Genomic DNA, 14619 nt, shown 5'->3' with positions numbered 1-14619 from the left:
GTTTCCCCCATTTATGATTCTTATTGCCTTGTTCAACTGTATTCTGTGTTATCGGGTTGGTTGGCTCGGGTTTGGAGAGGTTTTGGTAAGGTTTTAGATATTTAGTCTCTTTTGAGTAAGCTTAAGTTGGAAAAGTCAATCGGATGTTGACTTATGTGATAAAGGACTCGGATGTGAATTATGATGGTTCAGATAGCTTCAGGAGGTGATTTGAGGCTTAGGAGCATGATCAGAAGGTATTTTGGAGGTACAAAATAGATTTAGCTTGAATTGGCGGAATTGAGATTTTGATATAGGGGTCGGAATGGAATTCTGGGAGTTACAGTAGGTCTATTGTGTCATTCGGGGTGTGTGTGCGAAATTTCAGGTCATTCGGAAGTGGTTTGATAGACTTTTTGATCGAAAGCGGAATTTGGAAGATTTTAGAATTTTTAGGCTTGAATCCGATGCAAATTTTGTGTTTTGATATTATTTTGAGCGTTCTGAAGGTTGGAACAAGTTTTAATTATGTTATGGGATAGTTTGTAATGTTTGGTTGAGGTCCCGAGGGCCTCGGGTGAGTTTCGGGTGGTGAAACGGATCATTTCAAGTTGAGAAAAATTTGCAGAAAATCTGCTGTGAGTGTTGCAGACTTTTGGCCTTCGCGTTCGCGAGTGGGCCCTCGTGTTTGCGAAGGGTTAGGATGATAGGATGGAGGTTTGGCCTTCACGTTCGCGATGGATGTCCCACGTTCGCGAAGGGTTGGAGTCAGGAAGCTTCACGTTCGCGAGAGAGCAGACGTGTTCGCGATGGTTTGAGTTGCTGAGGCATCGCGTTCGCGAGGAGTTGTCGCGTTCGCGTATGAGGAATTCTGGTCAACTTAAGTTTTTGCTTCGCGAACGCGAGGCGTTGACCGCATTCATGATGAAGGATTTTTATGTGCTGGGTAGAATGTTTTAAAAGACCAATTCCGCGATTTTGGGTCTAAGTTCCTCAATTGTTGGGTGATTTTGAAGCTTTTTGAAGAGGATTGAAGAGGGAATCAAGGGGGAACACTTGGAGGCAAGATTTATGGACTTAATACTCAATCCCAATGTAATTTCTACCTAATTAATCATAGAATTTGTAGAATTTAAGCGTAAATATTGAAGAACTAGGGCTTGTAATTGGAGACCTAGAATTTGGGATTTGAGGGGTCGTTTGTGGTTGGTGTGCTTTTGATCTGAATGAACTCGGGGAGTGATAAGTAGTCTATTGATGTAATTTTTATCGGATTTTGATATGTGGGCCCGGGGTCGGGTTTGGCCAATTTCGGGATTTGTGTTGTAATTTGATTTCTTTCGAGTGAGCTTTGTTCCCTTAGCATATTTTGATGGTTTAGCACTGATTTTGATTAGATTTGGAGCATCCGAAGGACGATTCGATAGGCAAGGGCATTACAGGCTAGAGTTTGGACCAGATAGAGGTGAGTAATGATTGTAAATGTTGTCCTGAGGGTATAAAACCCCGAATTTCACATCGTTGTGCTATATTGAGGTGATGCACATGCTAGATGACAAGCGTGGAGTCGTACACTGCTAGGAATTGTAACTTAGTCCGTCCCGAATGACTGTTTTACTGCGTATTTGATTGAAAACTATTTGCTATCATCATGTTTTGGGATGAATGCCATATTTGGGCCTCGTGCCAACCGTTTGGACCCTTAGGGGATTTTTACTACTATTCATCACTGTTTTGACTTTATACTTATACTCAGTCATGCTATATTCTACTGTTTTTATAACTCAGCCATGTTTACTCTATTTTGACATCATAAATTATATTTTGAGCTGAGCATCATATTTTACTATGACTGAGTGGCTTTTTGAGATTTCTGACTGAGTAGGGCCGAGGGCCTGTGTTGTGAGGTTATTATGGGATCAGGCTGTGCGCCACAGCGGTATTGAGCTGATTCATGATTATGAGGCCGAGGGCCTTAGTTGTACACCACAAGGTGGCTTGATATGAGGTCGAGAGCCTATTGATTATGCCACGAGATTGCTTGATATTTTGCTTGGGCCGTAAGGGGCCCCTCTCGGAGTCTGTACACCCCCAGTGTGTCTGGGTACCTAGTGTAATATGTGATATAGCTCGAGAGGCTGATGGTGTTCCATTTTATTGCCTGAGGGGCTGATTCTATTGATATTGTTCCCGAGGGGCTGATTTTATGTGTTTATCTTTTCTCGCTGCTTTTCACTCACTTGTTTAACTGTTAAAAGATGTTTTAAAGAGGATTTTACTGAACTGAGGTGTTCTTACAAGTTTTCACTATTCTATTGCATTATATTGGTTTTATACTGCCCCTTTGTAGCATTTTGTTGTGTTTTACGTATTTTCTTATCGCTCAACTGCCTTTACTTTTATTACTCACTGAGTTGGCATACTAACATTACTCCCTGCACCCTGTGTGCAGATACAGGAGCCTCGGGTCCTGCTAGCGAGGGCTGACTGCTTCTAGCGGGCTATTTTGGAGTTCACTAGGTAGCAACTCGGCTTTCGTAGCCTAGTGTTTCTCCCTCTTATCTTTATTTTCCCTTGTACTGGATTCTGTAATAGACTTTGTAGTCCCTTATCCCTACTCTTAGACTTATGTTAGATGCCCATGAATGGTGACACCCCGAGGTCGGGCTGTATTTATTTGTGCATTGTCCTATTTCACGTTATTTTGGGATTTATCATATGTTAATAATTTAAATTAAATTATTATAACTGTTAAAATGGATTGGGATTTTGTATCGGCTGACCTTGTTTCATGATAGGCACCATCACGACTGGGTCCGGGTTTAGGGACGTCACAAGTTGGTATCAGAGCCTAGGTTACATAGGTCTCACGAGTCATAAGAAAGTTTAGTAGAGTCTTGTGGATCGGTACAAAGACGTCTATATTTATCCTCGATAGGCTGCAGAACCTTTAGGAAAAACTTCATATTCTTGAAATTCTTATCGTGCGAATCTATTGATCCGAGTACTAAACTTCTGTTATTATGTTCTCTCACATATGGTGAGGACACGAGCGACCAGTCAGGATGGACGACCACCAGTACCACCAGTTGTGGCCACTAGAGGCCAAGGATGCGGTCGAGGTTGCGGTAGGGGCAGGGGTGTAGCCCGCACAGCAGCTAGGGCAGCACCTGCAGATCCACCAGCCACCCCAGTTCAGGATCAGGTCCTAGTTGTGGACGCTCCAGTAGCACCAGCTCAGGCACCAGCTGTGCCCATTGTGATTTTGGATCTTCAAGAGGCCCTGGCTCAGATTTTATCAATATGCACTGGCCTAGCTCAGGCGGTCTCAGTTACTGCAGCTGTAGCTATTTCTCAAGCTGGGAGAGGCACTCAGACTCCCGCCGCTCGCACACCTGAGCAGGTCGTGCAGGGACTTCAGACACTGGGGGCACATCTAGCCCAGCCGGTTGTAGCTGCTCAGGACTATGTAGCTCCCGCCATGCTAGAGGACGAGTAGCGCAGGTTAGAGAGGTTTAGTAAACTTCAGCCTCCGACTTTCAGTGGTGCATAGGACGAGGATGCCCAGGGTTTCTTGGACAAGTGTTAGAGGATTCTTCGTACAGTGGGTATTCTAGAGACCAGCGGGGTCGCTTTTACTACATTTTAGTTTTCTGGAGCTGTCTTCACTTGGTGGGAGGCTTATAAGAGGCGTAGGCCTGTTAGTGCATCACCCCTTACCTGGCAGCAGTTTTTCATTCTCTTTTTGGAGAAGTATGTGCCACAGTCTCATAAAGAGGAGTTGCGCAGACAGTTCGACTGGTTGCGTCAGGGAGATTTGACTGTGATGCAGTATGAGATGAGGTTCTCAGAGTTAGCACGTCATGATGTTTGGTTGGTTCCTATGGAGAGATAGAGGATTAGGAGGTTTGTTGATGGTCTCACATATCAGCTTCGTATTCTCATGACTAGGGAGAGGGTGTCTGGTGCTACTTTTGAGGAGGTTGTTGACATTGCTTGTGAGATTGAGTCAGTTCGTCGCTAGGAGCGAGATGAGGGAGAGCTTAAGAGGCCTTGGGGATCTGGTAGTTATAGTGGTGCTCCTTCGAGGGGTCAGTTTCAGCACGGTAGAGGCCGTCCATTCAGGCATGCTCAACCAGCTCACCCAGGGTATCGTGGGGCGACATCGAGTCATGGTTCTCATAGTTCTCATCAGGGCAAGTCATCACTCAGTGCCCTTCCAGCTTAGAGTTTGTCCCGTGCTCCATCAGTTCAGGGCTCTTCTATGCCAGGTGCACCTGCTAGTCATTCTGGTGCAAGGGGTTCCCTTCAGTCCCCATCTCCGGCACTCGAGAGTTGCTATGAGTGTGGAGAGATGGGACATATGTGGAGGCAGTGTCCTCGTCGTCTTGAGGATTCATCTCAGTAGAGTAGTCAGCTATCGGCTTCAGCGCCAGTTACTTTACCACCACCCACCCACCCAGCTAGGGGTCGCCCTAGAGGGGGAGGTCGATCAGGTGGCGGTCAGGCCCATTTCTATGCATTTCCAGCTAGGCCCGATATTATTGCATCAGACGTCATGATCACAGGTATTGTCTCAGTCTGCCACAGAGATGCCTCTATATTATTTGATCTCGTTTCCAGTTATTCTTATGTGTCATCATACTTTGCTCGTTATTTGGATACACCCCGTGAGTCTCTTATTTCATCTGTTCGTGTATCTACTCCGGTGGGCATTACTATTATTATAAATCGTGTGTACCGGTCATGTGTGGTGACTATTAGGGGTTTGGAGACCCGAGTGGATCTGTTGTTGTTATGTTTGATAAACATTAATGTTATATTGGGGGTGGATTGGCTATCTCCGTGTCATACTATTTTGGACTGTCATGCTAAGACAGTGATATTGGCTATGCCGAGTGTACCATGGCTTGAGTGGCGAGGTTCGACTGATTATGTTCCCAGTAAGGTAATTTCATTCTTGAAGGCCCAGCGTATGGTTGGGAAGGGTTGTCTTTCGTATTTAGCATTTGTAAGGGATGTCGGTGTAGAGACTCCCAGTATTGATTCTGTTCCAGTTGTGAGGTATTTTCCCGATGTGTTTCCTGTGGACCTGTCAGGCATGCCATCAGACAAGGATATTGATTTTGGTATTGATCTGGTGCCGGGCACTCAGCCCATTTCTATTCCACTGTATCGTATGGCACCAGCGGAGTTGAAGGAGTTAAAGGAGCAGCTTCAGGAATTCCTTGACAAGGGGTTTATTCGGCCTAGTGTGTCGCCTTGGGGTGCACATGTTCTATTTGTGAAGAAGAAGGATGGCACAATGAGAATATGCATTGATTACAGGCAGTTGAACAAAGCAACAATCAAGAACAAGTATCGTTTGCCTCGTATCGATGATTTGTTTTACCAGCTTAAGAGAGGGAGAGTGTTCACCAAGATTATCTTCGTTCAGGTTATCACTTGTTGAAGATCAGGGACTCGGATATTCCTAATACGGCTTTCAGGACCCGATATGTTCATTATGGGTTCTTGGTGATGTCTTTTGGGCTAACCAATTCCCCAACGACATACATGCATTTGATGAACAGCATGTTTCGACCTTATCTTAACTCATTTGTTATAGTTTTCATTGATGATATTCGGGTGTACTCGCATAGTCAAGAAGAGCAGAGCATTTGAGAGTTGTGTTACAGAGGTTGAGGGAGGAGAAGTTTTATGCAAACTTCTCCAAGTGTGAGATTTGGCTCAGTTCAGTGGCTTTCTTGGGGCACGTGTGTCACTCCCCAACCTCGGGAGGTGCGACCGGCGCTTAATCGAGTGAACCCAACTGAGCAAGCCTTATCAATACTTCCTACCCAACTTCGATATGAATAAGGGAACCATACTTTCATTTATTTAGATAAGGAAAGATAGTACATTCAACATTGATAGTTCATTTTTATCACAACATTAAACCTTAGTTAAGTTTCCAAGATTCCACACAATTTCACTTTAGAGAAGCGAGAGTTAGAATTACAACATAGTTCATAGACGCATCCAACACCTGTACATAACCCACACATATGTCTACGGAGCCTCTAAGGATACAAAAGACAAGTATGACAATGCTGGCAATAAGGCTCCGGCAATACCTCAAAAGTGGAATTCCACAACAAAAGATGTGCAATATAACCCCTTGAAGGAGAAAGGGTCTCACCAAGACTTTGGGAAGAAGGTACTCCGCTACGCGCGATCGGCACTATCCGCAATGGATCCACATACATTCAATAAAAAAAAAGTAGCGCCCCCGGCAAAAGGGACGTTAGTACCATGGAATAGTACTAGTATGTATAACTAAAAACCATCTAGTTAGAAAGAACATTCATACCAAACATAAGGAAATCACAAGTATAACTCAAAAGTTTCAAACGATCACAACATTATCAAGGTAAAAGAATCATGCAATTCTCACATTTTGTTTCCATAGCCTTTAGTTTGGGGCATTTCATATTGTTCATCATTGTTCACAATACCACCGCTAGCTTGAGTGAAATCCGATATCGACCCGATCGGCTAGGTTGCCTCAATTGAGACATACTCTTCAATCACAATCTCATTTTCCCTTTTTATCCAAGATTCAATATCAACACAATACTACCATGTGTGCGGCATGGCATCCGATCTCGGCCCGATCGGCTAGGCCGCCTTACCAAGGCATTTCCCTTTTCCATCAATCATCTCAATTCAATCTTTGTTTCACATATGTCATTTCATAGGCACTTGGGGCCACAACTATCACGTCATATATTTGGCACATAGGCCACATTTCACATCATTCCCAATTTCAATGTTAGATTTGCCATTTAGGACAGTAGGTGCACACAAGAGCAATTTAAATTGTAAGCATAGATAATACTTCACATAGATGACACATTATATGCAGCTTCAATCTCAATTTAAGGTCTAAGCATTTCAATACATAATTCATATCTTTTTCCCCTTCCAAGTTATCAAGATAGCACGTTGATCATGTTGAGATACATCTTTCACGCATATAAGGTTACAACACCAATTCATCTAAAATAATAATCAATGCAACAATTCAATTTTAATCTTACCATATTCACACAAACATCGATGAAGCTCGATTTCTAAAAGACGGAGTTTTAGCCGTACATACCTAAAATTTGCCCCTTAATGATACTACAATGACCCAATACACTAAAGCAACTTCAATCTATAATACAACATTCGATAGGGCCAATATTAGTAATAAATTCCATAACTTATGCCATTTAGGCATATTATCAAACACCTTGTAGGTATAGATCTTTACATCTCATAACCTAGTTCATCCAACTATCACTATTAACCAACAATTTATTCCACCATCGTTCCTAACCAATTTATAACTTCCAACAACATATGTATGACCATCCATTCACACCCAACCAACAACCTCCTTAATTAACCCATTTCACAATCTCTACAACACCAACACAACCTAGGTTAAGCACTTATGGCTTCCAATCACCATCCCATGAGTTCTAACGTATATATCATACCTAAATAATTACCATAGAGTACTTAGAGATGATAGACATACCTCTTGTGGTAAGAATCTTGAGAATCCCCACTTATAGTGTTCTTGATCAATTTAGGGATTTGAATGGGAATCTATGGATTTTCAAGATCAATCCTTATTAATATAAGTGTTTAGGAATAGTAATCAACTCAAAATACTCCAAAAACATTACTTGGATCATAGGAGGGAAGTATGGGACGGATTCCCATTGATAGAGCAAGCCCTAGCTCAAAGAAAGACTTAGAGACTCTCCATACCCGGTCTTGGGGTATTTAGAGGTCTTCTACTATTGCGCCCGCGCTAAGACCGCGCTCACGAGGCAGAATACTTCTCAATATGCATGGTCGCGCTTCCGCCGCGCACCTGGGCGTGCATATGCCACATGCCCTTTAAAATGGTCGTAACTTTCTGTATACACCTCCAAATGACAAACAGTTTTATGCGTAGGAAACTAGACTCAAAGAGCTATAATTTAATAGGTTGTGCATCACAAAACACCTTATATAACTGGAGATATGATTGTCCAAAAATGAGGCCTTGTGCGTACTCATTCACAACTTTAGTCCATTATGAAATTTTCCAACTTGGCTTAGACTTAGGCCTCTCCTTAGACCCCCAAATCACTTATAATATGACTTATATGATTATTAAAATATCCAATTGATATCCATTATATCATGAATCCTCACCTGCACACAAAAAAATAATAATTAGCCTACCATGGCACCACGAAATCTTAAATTACTTAGAAAATTTTCTGGGGCTTTACATTATCCCCCGCTTAGGATCATTCGTCCTCGAATAATAATTGGAGTCAATCCACAAATACTTAGTATAACGTATCTCCTTTCTCACACATTTTTAACTCCCAATTTTTTCAGAAATTTCGGTAGAGTTTCCCTTGTATCTGGGCCTATCCACCTGTCAGAGAATCCCAGAAACGCGTCCTATCAACATATACATAATCCAAAGATGTAACATAATATAAAATGATGCCAACCGTGGCCCCATAAGCAATGCATTTCTAGAATAGAAACACTATTATCATCAACTAACTATGTGATACATAATTCATAGAAGGTAAGATTTCGACATCTTCACAGGACACAAATACTTAATTACATAGCTATCCAAACAAGTGAGGGTACTTCTTCTTCATTTCTTCCTCGGCTTCCCAAGTGGCTTCCTCACTTTTCTTGTTTCACCATAACACTTTCACGGAGGTAATCTCTTTATTTCTCAACTTTCGGACTTGCCTATCAAGGATGGCAACTGGAATTTCTTCTTACGATAATTCTTCTTTAACCTCAATAGACTCATCTGGCAGAATAGTGAACAGATCTCTTACTACCTTCTTCAACATAGACACATGGAAGACTAGGTGAATCAATGACATCTCAGCTGGCAGCTCAATCTTGTATGCCACCTGACCAATCCTCTGAATGATTTTGTACGATCCAACATACCTCGTACTCAATTTTCCCTTCTTTCCAAACCGCATGATACCCTTCATAGGGGAAACCTTCAAAAATACCCAATCATCTTCTTTGAACTCCAAGTCTCTGTGGCAAATGTCCCAATACGACTTTTGGCGACTCTAAGCAGTTTTCAACCTCTCTTTAATAATCTTGACTTTCTCCATATCCTGATGCACGAGGTCCGCCCCAATCAATTCAGCCCGTGCAACCTCAAACCACCCAATAAGAGATCTACATCTCCTACCATACAATGCCTCAAATGGTGCCATCTGGATACTAGCATGAAAGCTGTTGTTGTAAGCAAATTCTATGAGTGGAAAATGGTCATCCCAACTACCTTTGAAATCAAGAGTACAAGCACGCAACATGTCCTCAAGTGTCTGAATAGTCCGCTCTGCTTGCCCATCTGTTTGAGGATGGAAAGTTGTACTAAGATTTACCTGCATACCCAAACCTTACTGAAATGTCTTCCAAAAGTTGGCAGTGAACTGAGCCCCTCGATCTGAAATGATTGAGATTGGAGTGCCATGTAACCTGACTATTTCTTTGATATACAACTGAGCATACTGTTTCGCTGTGTTGATAGATTTAACTGGCAAGAAGTGCGCTGATTTCGTGAGTCAGTCCACAATCACCCAAATTGAGTCAAACTTGCACGGAGTGCGTGGAAACCCTACCACAAAATCCATGTTGATCATCTCCCATTTCCACATTGGAATCTCTATGCTTTGGGCCAATCCACCGGGCCTCTGATGTTCGGCCTTCACTTGCTGACAATTCGAACATTTTGCCACAAAGTCCCCTATATCCCTCTTCATGTTGTTCCACCAATAAATTTCCTTGAGATCATGATACATTTTCGTAGAACCTGGGTACACGAAGAATCTGGATGTGTGAGATTCTACCATGATCCTCTCCCGAAGACCGTCAATATCCGGAACACATAGGCGGCCTTGGTATCTTAGGTTACCATCATCCGTGCCAAAGGAAAAAGCTATGGTCTTGTGTTTATGAAACCCCTCCTTCAGTTGTGCTAATAATGGATCGTTGAATTGCTTCTCTTTCACTTCCGCCACAAGCGATGATTTAGCCCTATTCTGCATAATTACTCCTCCTTCATTATAGTCCGCAAGGCAAACTCCCAAGATAGCCAACTGGTGAACCTCCCTGGCCAACGGCCTCTGATACGCCTCCAAGTAAGCCAAACTCCCCATAGATGTTCGACTAAGAGCATCCACTACAACATTAGCCTTCCCTAGGTGATAGAGAATATCAATGTCATAGTACTTGCGTAACTCTAGCCATCTTCTTTGTCTCAAATTCAACTCCTTCTACTTGAAAATATATTGAAGGCTCTTGTGGTCTGTAAATACATCCACATGCACCCCATACAAATAATGTCACCAAATCTTTAGTGCAAATACCACTGCCGCAAGTTCTAAGTCATGGGTTGGATAGTTCCTTTCATGATTCTTGAGTTGCCTAGAAGCCTAGGCTATAACCTTGTCGTGTTGCATTAACACACACCCAAGCGCGATCCTTGAAGCATCACAATATACCACAAGTCCTTTGGTACTTTCTGGCAGGGTTAACCAGTGCCGTAGTCAATCTTGATTTCAATTCTTGGAAACTCCTTTCACAAGCATCCAACCATTGGAATTTAACTACTTTATGCGTCAATTTGGTCAATGGAGAGGCAAGAGTAGAAAACCCTCACAAACCTCTTGTAGTACCCAGCTAAACCTAAGAAACTGCGAATCTCAGTTTGAGTGGTAGGTCTGGGCCAATTCCTCACTGCTGCAATCTTTTGATGATCAACCATAATTCCTTCCCTGGAGACGACATGACCCAAGAACGCGACAGATTCAAGCCAGAATTTGCATTTCAAAATTTTTGCATACAATTGATGTTGTTGAAGAGTCTGCAGAATTGCCCTAAGATGGTAAGCATGGCCTTCTCGACTTCGGGAATATACAAGAATATCGTCAATGAATACTATCACAAAGGAGTCTAGAAAAGACTCGATTCATAAGATCCATGAAAGTTGTCGGGGCATTTGTTAGCCCAAAATACATCACCATAAATTCAAAGTGCCTATACCGAGTCCTGAAAGCTGTTTTTGGAATATCCTATTCCCTTATCTTCAATTGATGATACCCAGACCGCAAGTCAATTTTTGAGAAACACGTAGCACCTTGCAATTGATCAAACAAGTCATCTATCCTTAGTAAAGATATTTATTTTTGATTGTGACCTTGTTGAGTTGCTGGTAGTCAATACACATCTGCAGCGACCCATCTTTATTTCTTACAAACAAGACAGGTGCGCCCCACGGTGACACACTCAGCCGGATGAAATCCTTTTCTAGCAAATCCTTCAATTGTTCCTTTAGCTCTTTCAGTTCTGTTGGTGCCATTCTGTAAGGTGGAATTGATATAGGCTGCGTTCCTGGTATCACATCAATCCCAAAATTAATTTCCCTGTCTGGCGGAATCCCAGGGAGCTCAACTGGAAAGACATCCGAAAATTCATTCACAACTGATACAGACTCAAGGTTGGGTGCCTCGGCATTGGTGTCTGTAACCCGAACTAAATAATAGATACACCCCTTCTTGATCATCTTCGCGGCCTTAAGGTAAAAAATAAACCGACCTTTAGGCACTACATTATCTCCTTTCCATTTAACAATGGGCTCATTAGGAAATTCAAACCTCGTGGTTCTAGTCCGACAATCAAGTTTCGCAAAACATGAATAAAGCCAATCCATTCCCATTATTATATCGAAATCGACCATCCCTAATTCAATAAGATCGGTTGTGGTATCCCTACCCCGTACCGTAACAACACAACCTCTATAAACTCGAGCAGCCATAATAGACTCACCTACCGGAGTAGACACCGAAAATGGCTTATGAAGCTGATCTGGTTCTATCCCAAATTCCATAGAAATAAAAAGGGTAATGTAGGACAAGGTGGAACCGGGGTCAATAAGTGCATACACATCATGAGATTGGATAGTCAGAATACCTGTAACAACATCCGAAGAAGCCTCTGCAGTCTAGCGATCACTCATAGCATAGAACAAGCTGGGTCCTCCTAAACTCTATGCACCACCCCTAGCTGCACCACACCCTACGGGTGCTGGGGTACCTCGAACTGGAGAGGGCCTGAAGATGTAGCAGCTGCTAGACTGGATGACTGAGTTGTGCCCATACCCGCTCCCTGGTGGGATGCAGGACAATGCCTCTGAATATGACCCCTCATCCCATATCCATAACATATAGGTAACTCCAAATAACAAATCCCTGAGTGCAACTTCTCGCACCTAGGGCATGGGGACCTCTGCTGCTGCTGGGACCTCTCTTCTAACCGACCCTGCTAATGGGATCCCCTGTTGCCCTGGCCGGGCCTGAAATGACTCCACTGTTGATGGCTGGTCCTTGATCGTGGTGCACTGGCTCAAGATTGTGCAACAAACTGGGACGACCCAGATGATCCTCCCCTAAAAGCTTATCTTGTTGCCCGTAGACTAGATCTTTTTGTTACCCTCTCTCTACATCTTGTTCTTTAGTTTACGGTTCTCTATGGCTTGAGAAAATGCTACCATCTTTCCATAATTCATGTCAGAATTCAATGCAGCCGTAGAAGCTTTATTAATAATCAAAGGATTTACGCCCTGAACAGACCGATGCACCCTGGCCTCCATTGTGGGCAACATATGGATGGCATACTTGAACAGGCGAGCAAACTCCATGTGATACTCCCACAAACTACTGCTACCTTGCTTCAGATTTTCAAACTCTGCTACATGGGCTGCCCTTGTCTCAACAGGTAGGAATTGATCTATAAAGGCATTGACAAACTCGCTCCACCTCGCCGGAGGGCTTCCCTCCTCGCGGGAATCTTCCCATAGCTCAAACCACGCATACGCCACCCCTTTCAAATGGTAGGCAGCCAACTCTACTCCCTCTGTCTCAGTTACACGCATAGCCCTGAGGGTCTTGTGCATCTCATCAATAAAATTCGGAGGGTCTTCTTCTAGATTGGCACCTGTAAACACTGGAGGGTCTAACTGAAGAAATCTGTTAACCCTGGAACTAGTAGAATCCCCTTGCTGGCTGGATGAACTGGGCGCAACATTTGACCTCTGAGCCTGAGAGGTCACTAGTTGAGTCATCATCTGAATAGCCCATCTAATATCCCCATCAGAATTACCAGAACCGGAAGCTGGGGCTAGAGGCGGAACAGAAGTATCAATGGAAGGGATAGTGGTAGTGGTACCCTCCGCTGGTGTAGGAACCGGGGTAGTCTGCTCTGGAATAGAAGAGCCAGGTAGGGTGATAGCATGGCAGATACCCTCACCCGCAGTATCAAGCAGTGAGTCGTCATCCACTCCTGAGGTGGCATTGGCTTCTTGGCCAATTCTCGCTTTCTTCTTAGGTGCCATTTACTGAAAGATAGAAAAATGCACTAATTTGAGAGGGATTAGTTTCATAACAAGTTGCCATACGATCCACAATATAAAAGAAGGGTGTTATTTTTAAATGCCCAAGTAGCCCCCAACTTATAAATGTGGTCGACTACACACCGATAAGAAGGACTCTACTAGACACGGCTCCGAGATATCCTAGGACACTTTAAAACCTTAGCCTCTGATACCAAGTTTGTCACGCCCCAACCCCGGGAGGCACGACCGGCGCTCAATCGAGTGAACCTAACTGAGCAATCCTTATCAATACTTCCTACCCGACTTCGATATGAATAAGGGAACCATACTTTCATTTATTTAGATAAGGAAATATAGTACATTCAACATTGATAGTTCATTTTTATCACAACATTAAACCGTAGTTAAGTTTCCAAGATTCCACACAATTTCACTTTAGAGATGCGAGATTTAGAATTAAAACATAGTTCGTATACCCATCCAACACCCGTACATAACCCACACATATGTCTACGGAGCCTCTAAGGATACAAAAGACAAGTATGACAATGCCAGCAATAAGGCTCCGGCAATACCTCAAAAGTGGAAGTCCACAACAAAAGATATGCAATATAACCTCTTGAAGGAGAAAGGGGCTCACCAAGACTTTTGGAAAAAGGTACTCCGCTACGGGCGATCGGCACTATCCATAATAGAGACACCTACATTCAATAAAAAAAACTGTAGCGCCTCCGGCAAAAGGGACGTTAGTACCATGGAATAGTACTAGTATGTATAACTAAACACCATCTAGTTAGAAAGAACTTTCATACCAAACATAAGGAAATCACAAGTGTAACTCAAAAGCTTCAAAAATTCACATCATTATCAAGGTAAAAGAATCATACAATTCTCACATTTTGTTTCCATAGCCTTTAGTTTGGGGCATTTCATATTGTTCATCATGGTTCACAATACCACCGCTAGCTTGAGCGGAGTTTGATCTCGACCCGATTGGCTAGGTTGCCTCACTTGAGACATACTCTTCAATACAATCTCATTTTCCCTTTTTATCCAAGATTCAATATCAACACAATACTACTATATGTGCGGCATGGCGTCCGATCTCGGCCCGATCGGCTAGGCCGCCTTACAAAGGCGTTTCCCTTTTCCATCAATCATCTCAA

At 43.0% G+C, this 14619-nt stretch overlaps 1 protein-coding gene across 1 annotated transcript; it reads right to left on the bottom strand.

Moving 5' to 3' along the window:
* Positions 1-8813: 8813 nt before the first annotated feature.
* LOC138877433 (uncharacterized) lies at positions 8814-11779 on the bottom strand. Its single transcript, XM_070157042.1, has 3 exons — positions 11350-11779; positions 9684-10261; positions 8814-9125 (listed from the first exon to the last, which is right to left on the bottom strand). The coding sequence occupies exons 1-3, from the start codon at positions 11777-11779 to the stop codon at positions 8814-8816; spliced, it is 1320 nt and encodes a 439-aa protein (XP_070013143.1).
* Between the last annotated feature and the right edge of the window lie 2840 nt (positions 11780-14619).

This window comes from Nicotiana sylvestris, chromosome 9, assembly GCF_000393655.2.
Source record: "Nicotiana sylvestris chromosome 9, ASM39365v2, whole genome shotgun sequence".
In the NCBI taxonomy this organism is placed as follows: domain Eukaryota; kingdom Viridiplantae; phylum Streptophyta; class Magnoliopsida; order Solanales; family Solanaceae; genus Nicotiana; species Nicotiana sylvestris.
The sequence above is the reverse complement of the archived record's forward strand: the minus strand, read 5'-3'. Positions and strand labels throughout refer to the sequence as shown.